Raw genomic sequence first — 20,605 nt, forward strand, 5'->3', positions numbered from 1 at the left:
GTGTTTAGTGCTTGATTTATCGCGCTTTTAGTAGTTTTTAACAGTACCGTTATATGGGGAGTGGGCGGAGTTGCCACCCGATTTCAACTATTTTCACACCGTCAATAGAAGTGCTAAAAACATTTGCTTCTAGTGATTTTTGTTATTTTAGCATTAGCGGTTTAGGAGATATGCACATTAAACCTATTAGAGGCGGGACCACGCCCACTTTTTAAAAAAAAGTTTTAACTGCAGATGCCCCTCCCTAATGTGATCCTGTGTACCAAATAACAGTCTTGTATCTTATTGCGGAGCTTAGTTATGGCAAGTTATTTGTTTTTGATTAATGGCGTTTTGTGGGCGCGGCAGTGGTCCGAGTACGCCCATCTGCAATACCAACCATCTTACGGTACCAAGAAACATGTCTACCAAGTTTCATAAAGATATCTCAATTTTTACTCAAGTTCGAGTTTGCACGGACGGACGGACAGACAGTCACCCGGATTTCAACTCGTCTCTTCATCCTGACCATTTATATATATATAACCCTATATCTAACTTGATTAGTTTTAGGTGATACAAACACCCGTTAGGTGAACAACACTATTATACTCTGTAGCAACAGGTTGCGAGAGTATAAAAAGAAAAAAACGGGTTTTCCGCAACGTCAAATTGTTTACAGGGTAAGTGATAGTTTATATTGATTTGTAAACATTGACTAACTTGAAATTTTATTTAGCCCATTGAGTCTATTGTACCTGTTTTCGAAACCTCACTTCAGGACTGTTCTAACCATGAATATAGAAACAATCGCTCACTGTGATTGAACAAAATTTTTGTATTTACGGCACATACATTCATTTGAGATCCATGAAATCATAAAATGCCACAGTTTTTCAAACAAAAGGAAAATTTCGATGAAAATATATATCGATGGATGTTGGTTCATTATGTGTACTCACAAATTAAGTGAAAAAGGTCTTGACTGTTACTAGTCTTAACAAGGTCTAGTCTAGAAATTTAAAAAACAATCGACATTTTTTACTTTATTTATTCTTTAAATATTTAAAAATATATCTCAAAAAATGTTTGTCAAATTTCAAATTATTTTCATTAGTGAAAAAATCGGAATCTGTTTTTAGTAAACTTTTTATAAAACAAAATTCAGTTTTGTTGTTCCTACTATAATGGCATTTATAGTAATCAAGAATACTTCATTATTTTATTTTTCAAATGGCCACAAAGTAAAAATCGTGCAGGATAGAATATAAAACATAAATTTATGAAATTTTTTGCTTTGTAATTCATTTTGAATCTTGTAATATGAATAAACAAAAGGTAAAAAAATGTAGAGTAAAAATATCAATTGTTTTTTTTCATCAAGGGCTAAAACACGATTGGAATTCGGTCCTCTAGAATAGAATACCTCCTTAAGCCATCTCTATGACACTTTCAAGCCAAAGTTTCTGCAACATAAAAAACTTTCCTTTCCACCCTAATGCGAATTTAAATACACGCGCATACAATAGCACTCGTTCGGATATTTGCATTTTGCATCCGATTAATGGCGATGCACGACATTTATCGGCGGTAAACGTTCTCAAAATACCATGAAATTCAATAAGCGTGTAATATTCGGCGTTTCTTTTGTACTCATTTCATTTCATTGCTGCATTTTCACACGTCAATTGATTGGTTTAGGCGGATATTTTGGCAGGTGTTTGCATTTCCGCAAATAATCGAATTTGTAAAATTTCAAATTTGATTTTGTCAATGACAACGCTTGATGAACAGCGTGCGATGTGTGCCTCGATTTTTTGTGGCATTATAGTCTATGCAAATAATCGCATAATGCGATGATAATTATGTGTGTGTGTGTGTTAATGGTTTGTTAGTTCGTTATGGGAAAAGTGCCATTTTATTTATACTGTTTATTCTGGTTGATGGATGAGTCTGTATTGCAAAGATTTATGTGCATTGTGGTGTTTCGTTGTAGTATGTGTATACCATAGACAATAATAAATACTTGTATATTTGTTGTTCATTTGACGCAAAATCATACAATTATACGTCAAAATACGCTGTGAGTACTAGCGGTTGGTTAAAGAAGAGCGCTTTTATTTTGCTCCAACTGCGAAAATAATGCAAATTTATGCCGCAAATATTTATTGCTGGCATTTAGAAGCGGATTAGAGATAAGCTGGCTTTTTTATGGGATTTTGACGCAATGAATCATAGGCATGCAGTGCGAAGGAAGCCGTGTTACCTATTTTTAATTTATAAAAAAACATAAATAGATATAATAATTCGCAAATATAAAATAATGGAGTAAGTAATAATCAAATTTTCTGCATCATTACAATACTTTATATCTCAAAACGCATGAAAAGATTTTTAAAAGGTTATAAAGCACATAAACTAATAATTATACTTTAAAGGCCACTAAAGTCAAACCCGAAAATATACTTATAAGTTAATTACGAAAAAGATTTTCCATGAAACCCGATTTTAGGAGGTCATATGTATTAAATCAAGTGAAAAGATGGCAAAACTACTTGTACTCCTAAGTAAAGAAACAAATCGCCAAATTTCGTTTGTTCCGTTATTGGGAATGTTTTCCTCAACCAATATTTTATAATAATGTAGGTTTTTGGTCAAAGGTATTTTACAAGCCCTGTATTAAGCCGAATTAAGCATGAATATTCTATTTAAGGATTTTAAATAATTGTCGATTACGTAGATCCGAATACCATGCAGACAGTATTTTCGAATAGAAATATATCGATAATATTGCGGAATGAGTCAGCAAGATCGTTATTATATTAGATTAAGGCACCTAATGATCAACTTAGTCTGATAATCAAAATACAATAACGTGTTTTGAACATCAAGTGAAAATTATCGTCTTGTGGTAGTTTTTCATTCGCAGTAAATCCCACATAACTTTAAAAACCTTTGAACACATGAGAAGCCAACAATGTATTCAAACCGAAAATTTCAAATCAAATCCAAAAATTATTCAAAGTAATAAAAAACAAGTAAGGAAGGGCTAAGTTCGGATGTAACCGAACATTTTATACTCTCGCAAAGTCAAATGGTATACTCGTTTGAGGTTTCTTTGTGGATTGACTGATATTTTCGGTAGAAGGTCAACTATAGGCACTGGGGTCCACATATTTAGTACTTAGGGGTTGAAACAGTTTTGGTTCGATTTAGACAATTTTTGGCCGCAAGGTGGCATACTTTAATTGCATTATTCACGCAAAGTTTTACCCCGATATAATCATTGTTACCTGATTTGCATAGTGGAAAGTGAAAGAATCAGATGGAATTGAAAATGGTGTTACATGGGAAGTAAGCGTGGTTGTAGTCCGATTTCGCCCATTTTCGCACTATGACATAGAAACATGAAAAGAACGTTATGCACCGAATTTGGTTGAAATCGGTTGAGCAGATCTCAAGATATGGGTTTTCACCTAAAAGTGGGCTGTGCCACGCCCACTGACTAATTTTGAACGCGGTTCCTATTAAGTCATCTCATACCATCTCAGAGATAAAATTTAATGTCTCTGGCGCGTTTAGTGCTTGATTTATCGCGCTTTTAGTAGTTTTTAACAGTACCGTTATATGGGGAGTGGGCGGAGTTGCCACCCGATTTCAACTATTTTCACACCGTCAATAGAAGTGCTAAAAACATTTGCTTCTAGTGATTTTTGTTATTATAGCATTAGCGCTTTAGGAGATATGCACATTAAACCTATTAGAGGCGGGACCACGAGTTTTCAAAAAAAAGTTTTAACTGCAGATGCCCCTCCCTAATGTGATCCTGTGTACCAAATAACAGTCTTGTATCTTATTGCGGAGCTTAGTTATGGCAAGTTATTTGTTTTTGATTAATGGCGTTTTGTGGGCGTGGCAGTGGTCCGATTACGCCCATCTGCAATACCAACCGTCTCACGGTACCAAGAAACATGTCTACCAAGTTTCATAAAGATATCACAATTTTTACTCAAGTTAGAGCTTGCACGGACGGACGGACAGACAGTCGCCCGGATTTCAACTCGTCTCTTCATCCTGATCATTTATATATATATAACCCTATATCTAACTCGATTAGTTTTAGGTGATACAAACAACCGTTAGGTGAAAAAAACTATTATACTCTGTAACAACAGGTTGCGAGAGTATAAAAAAGTGTATCAACACGGAGAACAATTATAAAGAGCGTTACTATAAGTAACGACCCAAAATTTTACGATGAGTTTATGACTAATTCAATTAATATCTTCTCCTAAATCAGGTGTTAAGATATGTCAAGTGATTGCAGAGTTTCCAGATCTGAAAGTCTTAAATGTGATAGTACATGGGGAGAACCTATAGCTGTTTCGAATTGTCGCCGAAACTGTTGGGATGCTATTGGAATTCATCAAATTCGATCAGGAGTTTACAGTGCCAATCAATAAGAAAACCTTTGTAGTGCGGAGAGAAGGAAAACTGCGTGAGCCAGGTGTATGCAAAAAAAAACCCTATTTTGAAATTGAAATATTTCGCTGACCATTTTGTTGGTTTCTTATGGTTTTATATATATGTATACATGTATGTCGGTATGAAGCAACACTTGGCTAAAAATAAACATCACACTTTCATAAACTAATAGTCCAGTCATTATAGTAAGTTCACCTCGGAATTCAGATACCCAGCTGTAAGTCTGTAAATACTTGTATATTTACACCCTAAAAGTTGTCTCAAAACCTACATAGGGTAGGGTGTACGCAACTATTAAATTTCAAGGTCAAAGGTCACAAGAATCGGTTTTTTGCGCTTTTTTGTAAATATCTCATTTCCTATGGGTTTTTTGCTATTGGTATTTATTATCAATATTGTAGAATACAAAATTCTCTACAAATTTTGTTTAAAAATTTTTTTCATACGGTGAACCGTTTTCGAGATAGAGGGCTTAGAGCGCGCGGTCACAGCATCACTTCAGGTCAACCGGTGCCTCCGATCAAAAACGCGCCATATATAGTTGATGAACTATCGATAAATCAATGATTATAAATATTTGTCAATTTTTATTAACTATTATATTTTATCATTTTTTCCTAACCTATCCACTTTTTATTCAGTATTAATTTATTTAACAACACTTACCTGCCCATGAAATTGCAGAATTGTTCATGAAAATATAGGAATTATATTTGAATTTAAACCTTATTAATATTAATAACTTCTTACATGATAATAGCAAAAAACCCATAGGAAATGAGATATTTACAAAAAAAGCGCAAAAAACCGATTTTTGTGACCTTTGACCTTGAAATTTAATAGTTGCGTACACCCTACCATATGTAGGTTTTGAGACAACTTTTAGGGTGTCAATATACAAGTATTTACAGACTTACAGCTGGGTATCTGAATTCCGAGATTCTTACCTAATTTAAGCTTAAATGACTGGACTATAACCCAAAAATCATTCACATAGAAAAACATACAAGGAATGCGCAACAACAACACAGCCACTGGCCACTGAAGCCGCAACAAGCGCATTGCATGTGGCACAGCAGAAATCATAAAATAACGGTAAAGAAAGCAATTGAATAAAACGGGAAATTTCTGTTTGAAAGCGCCAAGAAAATAAAAAGAAATAAACAAAATTTCATATAAGAAAATGAAATAATGCACAAGCACAATACGAGTGATTGCAACTGATGATGAACGCAGTCGGCCATTGTACATTACAAGTTGCGTCCACAGCGTTTACGCAATGACGTAACAACAATGACACGAGAGGCGTTACGCTTTGACGTGACAATAACTGTAGTTGCGTAGCACCTGAAGTGAGAGGCCGGCGATGTCTGCGAATAGATATGCTAAGGAAGCTGGTTTGAAAACGTCGCCGCACAACGGCACAATCGCAGTGGCAAGCAGAAGAGTGTCGAGATTACGAGAGCCACTGATATACTTGTAATTGTGCACTAAGTGCCGTGATTTATGCACATAAATATATGTATACGCCATATCTACATTTCATTCGTGTTTCAGTAAGAGCTAATAATGAAGCAGTACTCATACGCCACGCAGCACCCAACCGTTGGCTGGCATTGTGTATGAAGCTACACAAGCGTTTGTGGATGTGGGTGAGTTTTTCGGTAATTTTGCTGGCTGCGCAATCACAGGGAAGTTATTAGTCCACTGAGCGCTTGACACGCAACTCATTTCCCCGAAAACTGTTGTTACGTGCCGTGAATGCATATACTCTTGCCAGTCCAGGTTCTCTAATACGATACTCATATGCAGAAGATATTAATTGAAATACAAACATATGCTAACGGCGAAAAGTTCGCTCATAAAAATAACTTGGAGTAGCATTTGGAGACGCAAAGTTTACACTATAATCGTAAAATAGAATTTAACGGTGTTAGTGTTAAAAATGTAGCAAGATCGAATATACTCCTAAGGGTGTGCAGTGAAACATTAAAGTAAACAGAAACTATTACTTTACCGCAGAATTTTCCAAATTACGGACTAATCGTAAATAGTATATACTTGAACTAATTGGAGAAGGATTTATTAAATAAATGTTTTATTAAGCTTCAAATACAAAATATTTCGGACTAAAAATACTTCGCAATTGTTTACGGATTCGGTTTCGTTCTACGGAGAAAATTTCTTAAGCAGTCCAATTTTCAAGAACCAAATTTTGTACCAACACTACTTCCGACTGCATAGATACCCACGAAGAGATGAGATCGTTTTAAGATTAACAATCAACCATTAGATCGTTTTAAGATTAACAATCAACCATTAGTAGTCCGCCCTTTTAGTAATTTAGCAGGGTAAAGAATGTTTTGAATCCCAACAGTTAAAGTAATTTATATTCATCGTAAGACAATATCGCGTCGTTTAAAAATTTTATCACTACAAAAGCCGTAATATTATGTTTATTTTTAAAAAGATATTTCAACTTGTACTAGCATTAGGCGCTGTTGGAGTTATTTTACGGTGGCTTTTTACGATAACTTTAACTTTCCTAACAATAGCAAAGCTTTGAAAGAGAGCTGTTCGCTGTCTAGCTGGGCTACCGGCTTCACTTTAAAGGAAAAGTCAAGTTCATTTTGCAGTGCTATTTTTCTGATCGGCAGCGTGTTATGGATGGACATCCTTCATTAGATAAAATATAATATATTGAGTTCAAAACTTTCACACAAACTGTCTTATGAACATCCCAACATTCGCCTTTACCCATATATTTTTCTTCGAATGTACCAGATATACAATATAAAAAACGATGACAAGAAAATTAAAAAGTGCATCTTGCGTGTGGCGAAAATTTTTCCTTATTGTCAATTCATAGGCTACTATTCTATCAAGGTAAGATAAAAGTAGATCGTTTGGTTTGTTCTTTCATTCGCTTTAGATTGTTTTTAGATGTAGATAGAACCTGATTTACGAAAGAGTTTAAAAATACTGAATATTTGAATTTAGTTAAATTTTACATATTCAGAAGTACTTAATTTTCGTTTTTATCAGTTCTATGCTCTTTTATTTGAAAAGCATTCATGAAAATTAAAGCTTTAATGTTAACTAAGTAATTCGGATCGACTAAATCAAATACTATAATTTTTTTCAAAAATTTCTTTTAATGTATAAAAGAATATTGAAGTCCTCTCCAGCAAAGTGATGCCCTAGCATACTATACATATACACTCGTGAATAAAACTTAGGCAGCGCAGCTGTTTTTCGCCTGTGTCATTGTTCTACTAATCGTCAGCCTGTTGCCAATCGCAATATCAAAATTTCCAAATCATATTAAGGCAAGCACCACTTGAACGTTTTAAGTGGGCACCTGAGAAGCATTGCGCATTAACCGTTGCGCCAACTGCAGTTAACACAGCAGCACACCGAGCCGTGCAGAGCTCCACTTGGTTGACTCACATATGTGATCCTATTACACTCGGCATGATATCACTCACCTACCTCGGAATACACACTCGTATGGATGTCGGCTAATGGCCTGTCAAACTTTAGCTTATATTCATTGCAAGTATAAGCTGCAGCCTGTTGCCAAACATACAATGGAGTAACTTTCAGAAGACTTAATACAGTAGGCCATAGATGTCAAATGAACGTAACAGGCAGGCAACCGGTCAATTTTCATTGTTTGACTTACAGATAAGAATCTGTGATGGAAATGTGGAGCGGTTTATGGGTTAGCAGGAAAAACTTATTTGGCTTTTGGAAGATTTCATTCTTCATTAGAGTTGGATCTCTTTGGTAAAGTTTAAGTACATATGTTATGGAGTAGCCAAGTATTTTAAGATAAATCGTATTATTTCAGAGACACTCTTATCAACACTAACACATAGGGTGAATAAATTCTCAATCGCAAAAAAAAAAAAAATTATAAGTACATATCTTATCCGATGCATACGAAGGCCTGTCCTCAGGCTATGCGAGGTAAGCTTCATAAGTGTTGCAAACTAAGCTATGTCTATACTGTTAAATCTGTACTGTATATATATTGCATTTCGCATTAATAAAGCTCTTCGTCTTACCTTAAAGAAAGTTCGCCGTGTTGTCATTGGAAAGGAATTTTATAAGGAACTCTTTTTTTAAGACAACACCACGTATTGGAATGCCACTAACCCGTACATTTACCTTAAGCTTACTTGCATGAGGCGTGAAACGTTAAACTAGAGATTTTTACCATAAAAATATGAACGAGTTTGTCTGAAATTTTGTGTTTCCAATTAAACGTGTGGGCATTAGAGAGACAGGAGTCGATCTCAAGATCTTTTATGGATCGACTCAACTTTGGTTAATGTGAATGCCAGACTCGTAGCAAAAGATCAGAAAATGACGTCGAGTAGAAGATGCTTGACAACCTAGCTGAAGGCCCTACGTTCATCAAGCACATCATTGCTTGGATCAAATGGTATTTAAAAGAGGCTCGAAATTACTCATTTCAATATCTAGTGTTTTCGAAAACAAAATTTTAAGTGGTTTCAAAAGACATAATTTTACAAGGCTGACACCATTTGGTGACTATTTTCCACATTGGTATTTTCCTTTTCGTCACAAATAAACTATAGATGTACATATGTATGTTTCAGGTATATACATTTCCACAAACTACGACTCTAAAAAGTATATACAGGTTGATAGAAAAGTTGGTTGGTCTCACCAAGAAATAGCACTACTAGCTCCAAATTTTTTTTCTCAAGTTGGTACATCTGTCACGAGAACACATGCAAAGTTACAAGTCATTCTGTCAATTAATTCTTTGTTTACAAACCATTTGAAGTTGACGTGTCAGAGTAGGATTAGGCTCTTTGTTTTGAAAGGTTTAAAAGCAAAGAAAATTTTTGAACAATTGTTAGAAGTGTATAAGGAGTCCTCACCTTCAAAACAGGCCGTTGAGTTTTGGGCTGGTGAATTTAAACGTGGTCGTACTAACCAACAGCATCATAATATTCTTATTGAGGATCCAAGTGTGACTAAGCGTGAATATGCTAATGTCATAGGCATCTCAGAACGAGTACTTCATATTTTACATGGAGAATTAAATATGAAAAAGCTATTTGGAAAGTTAGTTCTGCACACGTTGACAATTCAACAAAAAACTGCTTGTTCTGCTTCAAAGGAGTTGAAGTGACAACGATCAGCAAAGAAGGTTATGGCATCAGTTTTTTGGGATGCTAAAGGAATTTGTTGATTGATTATCTGCAGAAAGGTATAATAATCAACTCTGAATATTATTGCAGCCTTTTAAATTAACTGGATGAAAAAATTCGTGAGAAAAGACCTGGTTTGCAGCACAAAAAAATAATGTTTCATCAAGACTGAAACAATTCCTTCGTGGAAAGCGTTTTTCGTCGAATGAAGAAGCTATTACAGCCGTTGACGGGTATTTTGTAGAGCTTCCAGAAAGTCATAATAAAGATGGCATAAAATTATTGGAGGATCATTAGAATAAGTGTATTGAAGTTAAGAGAGATTATATTGAATAAAAAAAATATATTTCGTACCAAAAACAATATTTTTTCATTTCGAACGCAGAAACTTTTCAACCAATCTGTAATTGAAATATATTGCGCACAAGTTGCAACTTCACTTGTTTTAGATTACCACATATGCATACGGCATGACATCGCACTGCACTGCCACCAAGCATGTGGTAAAACAGTGTGTTGCGCGAAAACTCGACAATATAGTGCACTTTGTAGCCGACATGCAAAAGTTAAAGAGGGTTCAAGCATAGAGCACCGAAAGCTGGCGGGGTATCGTAGCATTCCACACATCACGCGTCGTAGCGATATTTTTCCGGACAGCCACAAAAAAGTGGCATAATGAAATTATAACCTTTTTAAGTAATTTTTAATGGAGTTATACGTACATATGTCTGTACAAACAGATACGGACAGGCAATTTCAGTTTTATGTAACTTGCATTGTTCAAATATTTTTAAATTCTATATTTTTGAAAAAAAAATTATTGTTTTTTGGTTAATATCTATTATTTATGTATGTATTTATTTGCTTTTGTCTCGGAATGCATTTGCGGCATTAATTATCTTTGCTTTTATAGTTATTCTGTTTGGTTGTTACAGTTGTTGGTGCCACTAATTAAATTTGCTGCCATCACAAGCGCACACGTACACAGATACATATAAATGTGCAGTAAAATCAAAAGCTATTCTCCGTAGCAATGCATTCGTCAGCGCTCTTAGCTGCCTGACTACTACCCCCTGCTTGACAGCAGATTCGTGCCTCATGTCATGTCTTCAAGTATGTACGAGTGAGTAGTACGTGTGTATGTGTTTAGTGGAGTGCACCACCAATTGTTTTGCCGCAATTATTTGTGACGTTTTAAGAGCAAATGCTACATTCGTTCAGTTGGACAATAAAATTAGACATTTAATGCATTCGTTGGAAGAGAGCACATTATAAATATGGACTCGAAGAGTATTTGTAATTTGCCTCTAATAAATGCAAGTGGTGATTGCAAGCCAAAGGTCAACAAGAAATAGTTTTCGGTTCGGAGAGTGAAACAGTACATATATTTTTGAAGTTTTGGGCGTTTATGTTTTTAATATCCTTTCATAGATGAATACATAGTTTTGATCTCAATTAATTTTTGCGTTGTTACAAATACGTATGAATATACCTTTTTGTTATTACCAACCGCATTATGTTAAAAATAATCTGAAATTGCCAGAAGTTAGTTAGTTTTAGTATAAAAAAGTATAAAAATGCCCAAAAATTGTTTTGAGAATGTCCACTCTAATTATTTTAAGTGGTGGCAAAGTTGGTACATCTATGTAAATTTTGACATCTCTCTCAAGAAACAAACAATATTGTATCTCATCATATTTGGTCTAACAATCTTCCACACGAAGTTTCTAGAAACCATTTTCAACAATTAGACAGAAGACGACTAGTAGAAAGCATATGACGACGTCAGGTCAGTCAATGTAAGCCTCTTAAGGGGATATACATGCTGCCTGTAAAAGACTATAGCGTAGTACTTAGCTACCAGTGTCTACTATCACCCTTGCATACCACTAGTATAAAGTAAATTGCCTTTCAACAACATCGAGCACTCTTGGTAGCCCGATATATAGTTGTATGTAATTTTGATTAATCTACATTTTCACAAACCGTTTTTATGTGAAGTGAAAAGACCACCAGTAGCCGGAATCGACAAACTTGAGTTGAATCGTGAGATCCGATATATATTTAGTGCAATCATGTTCTGAATAATGCAGGAAGTTGAACTACTTTAAACCGAACTGACTAGAAATTAAATTATGTCGAATATGCAAAGAAATGTTGCAAAACATTAACAATCTACACAATCAACTCCCCACATTTAACTTGCTTTTCCATGCGGTCCAATCGCGATGGCACATCTACAACGGCGTTGCTTGGTGCAATCGAATATTTATTTTTTGTTTAATAGTATATTAGTTATTTAAAATAATGACCTGTGACTGAAACTTAACTCAAAAACATATGTTTTAATTACAAAAAATTATATTTGTCTTTTAAAAGATCGTTCTACTATATAAGAAAACATATTCTATGAACACCCAATACTTTTTCTAAAGAGGGATCGATGGAATACTTGTATAATAATATAATATACAGACTTTCGAGACCAAATGTACCATCTATGGAAAATGTTCAAAAATTTCAATTTTTGTTGACCAAAAATGATTTTTTCTTAAAATGAAGAATTTTTACTCCTATTGATCACCCTGTTATACTCAATGATAGTAATTTTTCTCTTCAAGTTCAACAAAAAAATAAAAAACGAGTACTTGGTTACCATTGATAGATAGAGCTTTCGTCAGCTAACCCCCTCTCCATGGAATATCTGCACTGTGTTTTTTGACGACTCTTGTCTAACAGAGACCAAAAGCTATGTAGTGACGGCCGAAGATTCCGTTAAAATGTTTCCGCTTTGTAGGAAACATAGATACTGTTTGTTTTGTATACAATCCTTTTTCCCCATCTTAAATAAAAAGTAACATCAAAAACTGAACGGGTTCCAGCTGTTCCACACTAGCTAAGCAGCAAGAAAATAAACACCAGCTAATCACAGTCACTAGTAGACTACACAATTACACATCACATTTTTTGCCTTCACATCAAAGAAATAAAATTTCAAAACACACACTTGTTTTCGTAGTGACAGACAAACGGACAAGCACTTTTTTGAAAATTTACAATTACAATTTATTATAATTAATAATTTTTTTTACTAACTTAAGATATTTTCTGACACATATAACTAAGAGTAGTATTTGGAAATACTAATGCTCTAAAGCACATCATCAAATTTTTTGGCTTTTTTATAGGTTGGAGACGACGCCGACAAAGACGCCATACTCCTGTATATGTACGACAAATCAGTCTTAATTCGATACTGGCCTTGGTCCACGACCAGATAAATCTAATTGTGACCAATTAAAACAAAAAATAAAATTAAATATTGGGTTTATAAAAAATAGAGAAAAATTATGACATTCGAATGCAATCGTTTGAGTCAAATTAATTAGTTGAGGAGGTTGCGGTGGGAGTTTCAGGAATTTAACAGCCGAAAACTAAAGCATAAATATAGTATATATACATATATAATATACATATGCGCATTATATATACATGCATGTTCATATATATAATAATTTCAGAACCAAAATTGTTATGTTACAGGCTTTACAGTGTGTTTAGAGGGCAGTTTCACTAATGACCAACATTTTACATGCGCAAATTAAAAAAATATATATAGATATAAAGAATTACTTTTTTTTCCATACAAAAATTCAACGGCATTAGGTCCAAAACCAATCAGACATACTGCTTAAACTGTCGCATGATGTATGACGCACGTATTCGTCTTTAGGACTAAGCCAACGGTTCCTCCTCGTCGGCACGCAACCAGCTGCAATTCAATATTTCACGTAAATTCCAACGCGCATGCGGTTCCGGCTCCAATAGTACCGCCACGGTGGCCTTGGCCTGTGCCGAAATGTGATCTTGTAATTTCCGTCGAAATGCAAACTTCTTATTACGCTGATCGTCCAGCAACTTACTGAGATTGCTATCGTCGAATGGCATTTTCGCATTCAACATTATGAATAGTATAACGCCAAGTGACCAAGCGTCGGCCAATTTTGGATCGTATGGCCGACCGCATACGACTTCGGGTGCGGCATAGGCCGCTGAACCGCAATAGGTTTCCGATTTAATTTCACGTCCACTGTCGTCGCAGCAATAGCGTGCAAAGCCGAAATCAGCCAATTTGATATTGAGACGTTTCGAAAGCAATATGTTCTCGCACTTCAAGTCACGGTGTGCGATATCGTGAGAATGTAGATACTTGAGTGCTTTCGCCATCTGCATGAACCAGGCTTTCGCTTGCAACTCCTCAACCGGTCCCGATTTCTTGATATGACTCAATAGATCACCATTCTCCGCGTAACGCATGAAAATGAAAATTTTCGGCCCACGCTGTAGTATACTATGTATCTGTATGATGTTTGGGTGATCGATTTTTGTTAGTATTTCCAGTTCTCGTGGAAAGAACTTATGTACGAAATCCGAGGGTGCTTTGGCCTTATCAATTATCTTGCAGGCCAAATGTACACCATGACCCGCGTCGTCGGCATAGCCGGCTGTGATAACGGTCGCATAGGAACCCTCGCCAATTTTGTGTCCGATATTGTAGCCACGCTGGGCCAAGGCGTCGATGTCGGAGCTGCGCGTATTCAGTTGGCGATTGGAGGTTGTCGAAAATTTTGACATAATTGTTGGATTTTTATAATGTTGAAATTTTGTCTAATTGCATCTGAAGATGGTACTCTGATGATTTGAATTTGCACTCGAAAGAGTAGACCAAAATAGTGTTTATGCAAACTTTTATTGATTTCAAAGAATTTTTATAAAAAAAATATATATATAAAATTTAATCTCCTTTCAATGAAATTTTGACAATTTTGGAAAAGAAGCTATTGAGAAAAGAGTTCCAGCCAGTTATCATTTTATTTTCGCTACTTTTTCTCTATAATTTATTCGTTATTTATGTTTTTATGTATTCAAACCGCAAATGCAACGAACGAAAGCAATTCTAGTAAACAACGTATGTATGAATATATGTATGTGCATAAGATATTTATTTATATAAATTGGAAATATTTGCACTGAATTAGAATGGTTCGAGGCATTTCAGACAGCGCCCTAAATAAGTTCTCCCATATGGAAAGATGTATGTATATCAATTTCAGTGACCATAAAAAAGGGCTATTTTAGGTTTTAAACTAATAATTGAATAAATCGCAATCATATTTCAAAATCTGGTACTAAGGACGGCCTTTAAACTTAAGAAGTGAACATTTTATGTTTATGCTCAGATTGTTTAAGGCGTCATAATTTTTGGAAGAAGGGCTTTAAGAAAACTCAACTTATTTAAAATTGAAAATAAAATCATAAAAGAATTCAATTAGGAGAAAATACGTGTATTACGTAATTTTTAATAAATAAAATCTGGCATTAAAACCACGGTTATTCATTATATTGATACCACACTTAACGCGATGCACTAACGATGATACGATTGCAAATATTTTTATGTACGTCGACGATTTCTAAAATAGCTTGTACAATCCAACTGTGTAAGGCGACTGGTGTATGGTTGACGGTCTATCAGTCCTGGCTACTAAATCAGTATTTCTCAAATTTGTGCAAGAATTCGTGAAATGTAACATAAAGTGGAAAAAAATGACGTCCTTGAAATTTTATGTGAATATGTTTCGCAAAACTAATTATTCTTATGCGTGTCTAAACTCAAATTAATAAATAACCATACTACTCATAATCCAAATTTTGGTGCATGGTCTCCAAGCGGTTACTAAATGCACTAACACTTGTCGTCGTACATAATAGAGGTAAAATGTTTTTCTATCATCTTCGATATGATTTAGTTTTTATTAATGAGACTGTGGATTATTGGATTATGGAAAGATTAATCTAGCAATCCCATATCCTCCGACTTAGACGTAGCGAAAAAGCAAAAAACCAAACTAGGACTTTGAAACTTACTTCAATATTAATAATTACCAAAGTTTAAAATAAACTGTTATTAAAATACTTTTGTTTCTTTTTTCTACAGCATTTCTGAAGATCGGTAACTGCATACAAGTTACACCAGTACCAAAATTTGCCAACATCACAAAGACGTTACTTAAAGAAGAGCTTTTTCTTGATTCAAATAATGATACGTTTGCCAGTGACTCGGTGTTAAGCGCTTCCGAGCGTAATCGTCGGTTGATACCCTACATGGCTTTCTATTTGGCACCGGATTTTCCGATTAATCAACAATATGCGGTTCAAGGAGTAAGTAAAAATTTACATACGTTACATAAGTAACGGTTTTTGAAGAGATTCAAACGCTCCAAAGGTGGTCTTGTAAGTGAGCGCATGCGGGATCCGAATACTTGCACATGTAGAAACAAAATTTTGGATTTAATTTGGATTTAAATCTTGTTACAAATTCTTAAAAAAAATAAAAAAGAGAATTAGCATAGTCAATAGTTTAAAATGTCTTCTAGAGAGCTAAGATCTACCAAAAGCTTCGAAAAAACTCTTGCTTTATACTTTTATTAAATGCATGGAATTGTCTTAGACGAGGTTATTGAGTCTATCACATTTAATATTATATTACGTTAAGTTGAATTTAAAAGTCAAGGATAGGCCTCCTCATATTTTTTTATTTTTATTTTAAGCCGAACATTTAATGATAATTTTAGAATTTTTTAAGCTTTCAACATCAGAGATGTATGTATGGGCTTTTAAAACCCTGATTATTTTAAAACCCCACATACATACATATGTACCATATATACTTAATTTTGTAAAATCAAATCAATTGTATACTTCTTTTTATTTTCCACAGCCGAAAGAAGCGCTTCCACACAGCAGCAAATATACGAAACCGATGTCGGTGGAAGGTCCTCTACAACCGTCCAGTGAACGCATACCTTTGCCGCAGGAGTACATGAATTTACGCGCACCACCACCTGGCACACTGAGCGCACCAGCGCCACAACAACACTATCTTCCAAGTGTCGACGATGTCTATCATAAGTTGGCATACACCGCCGCAGGACCATCATCACCACCGCCTACAGCCATGCCACAACACAGCCCACCCCCACTCTCACAAGCACTCATCAATACGAAAAGCAGTAAAGTGCCAGTGTTGCATTTATTGCCACCCGGACCACCAGGACCCACAGTGGCGCCCATCATAAAGCACAAAGTAAGTTGGAGGGAGCGGAGGTCAAGGCAATGAACAATGCATCAATGCTGCTCAAGGCAGATTTGCCGTTAAACTAACGAGAAAATTAAATTAATTATGTTGTAAATAATTCACAGCACAAAACGGTACAACATTTCCCGCCCACAAAGCCGCCAGCGGTGCAACAGCTGCCGTACGAGCAGCCGCAACCGCTGCGACAGAAGACGGTTCGCCATAACGGTGTGCACCAGCAACAACTGCCGGTATTTGCGTCACAACATGAACTCCAGCAACAACAATCACAACAACAGCATCAACAGGCGCCAGTGTTTCGCCAGCAAACGCGACCAAAATCATCAAAAGTCAATTTAACACCATTTACAGCGTCAAATACACTACCAGGTCATTTTATACCGATTATTTACACGCCAGTAAGCGGAGATGACAATAACAATAACAACAACAACAATCATGATGTCAACGCACTTCATTATAGCTATGACAATCCGACGGTAGTGTTGGTTGACGATCTGTCGCCACCGCTGCAGCCAGTCAATCTGCCACAACAACAGCAGCAGCAACAACCACAACCCACACAATTCAAGCCAATTTCGCCGCCGCATGCCACAGCAGGCAACGTCTATACGCTAGTACCTTCTGATGTACCGATTGAAGCGCATCACCAACAACAACAACAACAGTATGAACAACAGCAAAAGTACATTACTGAAACTGGCGTACCCGGAGATACACTCGCACCACAGCAAGCAGAGCTGCCAAGAGGACCCGCCAAAGGCGCAGCACTGATTCCACATTCGACGACAAGGTATGAGTGAAATTTATTTCAACAATTTTCCGTACAAATAATGACAACGCCAATTGAGGTACGGTGTTTTCCTTCGTTTGTGTTGATGTTGCCACAGCTAGGTTTTCAGGGAAGAAATTACAATATTTGGCTAAAACCCGAGAATTTTCGGAGCTAACAAAACGGGACACCGGGATTTACAACCGTATTTGCACTTAATTTTGATGCCCGTTTTGGTTTCTCATAAATGCGCGAAATCAATTTTCGAATGACAGAAATTTGTCAAGGAAATAAAAATGGAATGAATAACACGTGGTTGGGTTAATCAGGTTCACATAAATAAAAAAAAATGTATTGCTAAGATTTTATACATATACATATCTTTAAGGATGTGAGATTTTAACCAAATGAACTGATAATCCGATTAGGAAATGTTATCCCTGTGGACATTTATTGAAAAACCGTAGGGATTAAAGCTCTTTTTGTCTTTTTAAAATAAGTTTTGGTTTGCATTATTTCAACTTCTACTAAAAATTACTCAAAGGCTAGGTAACTTTACACCTTTGGTCCAATATTTTTAGAGAAATATCGAACAGATCATAAAAACTTCATAGAAGCTCGGCGTTCCTTTCTTATTAGAAGCACCACAATAGTTATAATAGGTCTAGTAATCTGCATCTCGCGTTATACGACTTTAGAAAAATAACATTTCGTATTAAAAAACTTCCGTTTTGTGATAAGACCGGATTTCCATCTGCGAATCACAACTCTTACGAGAACGTAAATACGTTCTAGTCCGGACCTGGCACCAAGTGATTAGCATCTTTCTGTTGAATAGTTTCGCTAATAAAATATTCCCCTCAAGAGAAGCTGGTGAAAATCGACTGTCCCAATTTTTGGTCAATAGAGAAGATAGCTTCTATGAGAGAAGTAGTATGAAAGTACCTTCAAAATGGTAACAAGTTATTGAACACAACGGTGCACATTTGATATTTTAACTATTCCAACTTCAACTTAATGCAAAAATAATGGATATTTTTTTACTAGAGTAAAACAGAAAAAGTGAAATTCTGAAGCATAAAAACTCACATTGTCCTCAAAAATAACTCTTCTAAAAATAATATTGGAATATTGCTTAAGGAATTAAAAAAATCCACGTTTGACTCTTCGAAGATTTATTCAATACTTAATGGAATCTGCGTTGAATGGAGTCAGCCAGCTTCTGCCTCTTGTCTCGGAATGTAACAAACAAGATTAATAGTTTACATTTTGTGTATCTCCTCATAGCTTTTTGATGGAGTTTTGTCCCAGGAAAAGTAACTCTCCTTCCATTATAATGACATTTTGTTTGTGAAGCTAGATCGTTTCCAAGCATTTCACTGACAATATACCCAAAATGATGATACAGCTCATAGTCTTAAGCATGTTGTACGATGGATATCTGAAGTAGTTCTATATTAAGTGGATTTTATATTTATATAGTATTAAGACCATAATATTATATCATAATTAAAGCTCACGCTATAATGAAAACACAACAGTAGCACCTTGCTCTCATCGCGTCACAATACAAGGTGCGTTCCAAAGTAAACAGGACTTTAAAAAAAAAAAGAGAACAAATGGTTTTATCGGCAAAGTCAATTAATTTTATTCAAAATAGTCTCCTGCTTAAATACAGCGTTTTGCACGGTCCAAAAGCATGTCGAACGAGTGTTTTAGCTTGTTGACCGGTATGGCCGCCAGTATGCCGGTGCAAGCATTTTGAATGGCCTCCACGTCTACATAACGCTTTCCTTTCATTGGCAAATGCATTTTTTCGAAAAGGTAGATGTCGCACGGTGCCATATTAGGTGAATACGGTTAGTGGTGGATTGTTATTTTTGGTCAAATAATCGGCCACAAGCGTCGATCGATGAGACGGTGCAATATCGTGCAACAAACGCTAACTTCCATCTTCGCTATATTCGAGCCGAATACGTCGAATACAGCGCACCAAACGCTTCAAAACTCCAAGGTAGAATACCGCATTAACGTTTTGGCCGGGTGGAACAAATTCTTAGTGGTCAATACCCTTGGAATCACAAAAACAAATCAACATTGTCTTACTTTTGACCAGGCGCGATTTTTGGGTTTCGGCTCATTTCTCATTTATGTCCTCACGACCACTTTGAAAACGTTGAAACCACTCGTGCACTCTGCTACGGGATAGGCAATCATCGCCATAAACTTGTTTCATCAATTGAAACGTTTTGGTAAAAGTTTTACCAATTTAAAAAAAAATTATAAAACAATGTTGGCTCTTTGTTCGAAGCTCATTTTTGCACCGATGACAAAAACATACTGACACTTAAAACGCAATAACTTCACTTCCAACAGATAAATGTCATGAAATTTTTACTGGAAGTCGATTAAGGATAGCAGATTCTAACTCACTAGTCGACATATAGATGGCGCCACTAGAGTTTACTTTGTTACTTTTTTACTGTTTACTTTGGAACGCACCTTGTATATTGTCATTTCATAATATAATATTTCAATAACACATTGTGGCCTTACTTCAGTACAGGTATAACTCAAATTTCAATATTTTGACAAAAAAAAACACGCTTTTGGAGTTTTCAAGTTTTGCTCACCTTCTTCGGAATAATAACGGCATATACATTCCACGTTTGAAAACTATTACTAATACCATACATACATATAAAGCTTTAGTTAATGATCATTTCTGCGTTATTAACTCAAAAATTACATTTTTTATTTCTTTAGATCTGACTTTCTATAAAACATTTGTTGTATGCTTGCGACCGAGTCTGACTTCGCAATTAACCATAAAAATTAATTTTGGGAAAACGAATTTATGCAGCGGTTTTTTTGAAGATATTTTAACTATTTTTTTGTACATATTTACGTATGCACGTATATTTGAAACAATTCTACACATCCATACCAAATAATTTTGGGAATCATATTATATAAGAACCGAAAATTAAAATTGTATGACATAAAGGCCTTGAGGCGAAC

At 35.5% G+C, this 20,605-nt stretch overlaps 3 protein-coding genes across 15 annotated transcripts in view; 1 reads left to right on the plus strand and 2 right to left on the minus strand.

Moving 5' to 3' along the window:
- Nucleotides 1-20,605, minus strand: part of qin — a 180,142-nt gene that overhangs the window by 145,218 nt on the left and 14,319 nt on the right. The window lies entirely within an intron of this gene.
- Nucleotides 1-20,605, plus strand: part of LOC106620053 (daxx-like protein) — a 74,681-nt gene that overhangs the window by 47,357 nt on the left and 6,719 nt on the right. For 11 of the 13 annotated variants that reach the window (XM_036357882.2, XM_070113179.1, XM_070113180.1 and 8 more), the window contains 3 exons: nt 15,652-15,875; nt 16,435-16,800; nt 16,917-17,605. In XM_036357882.2, the coding sequence (XP_036213775.2) occupies nt 15,652-15,875; nt 16,435-16,800; nt 16,917-17,605 (1,279 nt within the window). Of the gene's footprint in view, nt 1-14,549; nt 14,623-15,651; nt 15,876-16,434; nt 16,801-16,916; nt 17,606-20,605 lie in introns of those variants that run through there. The other 2 variants (XM_036357876.2, XM_036357884.2) reach the window with 1 other exon arrangement.
- Nucleotides 12,695-14,478, minus strand: Tssk (Testis-specific serine/threonine kinase). Its single transcript, XM_014238438.3, has one exon. It carries the CDS (start codon nt 14,286-14,288, stop codon nt 13,389-13,391), a length of 900 nt encoding a protein of 299 aa, XP_014093913.1. The 5' UTR covers nt 14,289-14,478; the 3' UTR covers nt 12,695-13,388.

The sequence above is a fragment of the Bactrocera oleae genome, chromosome 2 (assembly GCF_042242935.1).
Source record: "Bactrocera oleae isolate idBacOlea1 chromosome 2, idBacOlea1, whole genome shotgun sequence".
Taxonomy (NCBI): Eukaryota; Metazoa; Arthropoda; class Insecta; order Diptera; family Tephritidae; genus Bactrocera; species Bactrocera oleae.

Excerpts from the sequence above, each read along its gene's own strand:
- Tssk (XM_014238438.3), bottom strand. The coding sequence starts at position 14,288 with ATGTCAAAATTTTCGACAACCTCCAATCGCCAACTGAATACGCGCAGC.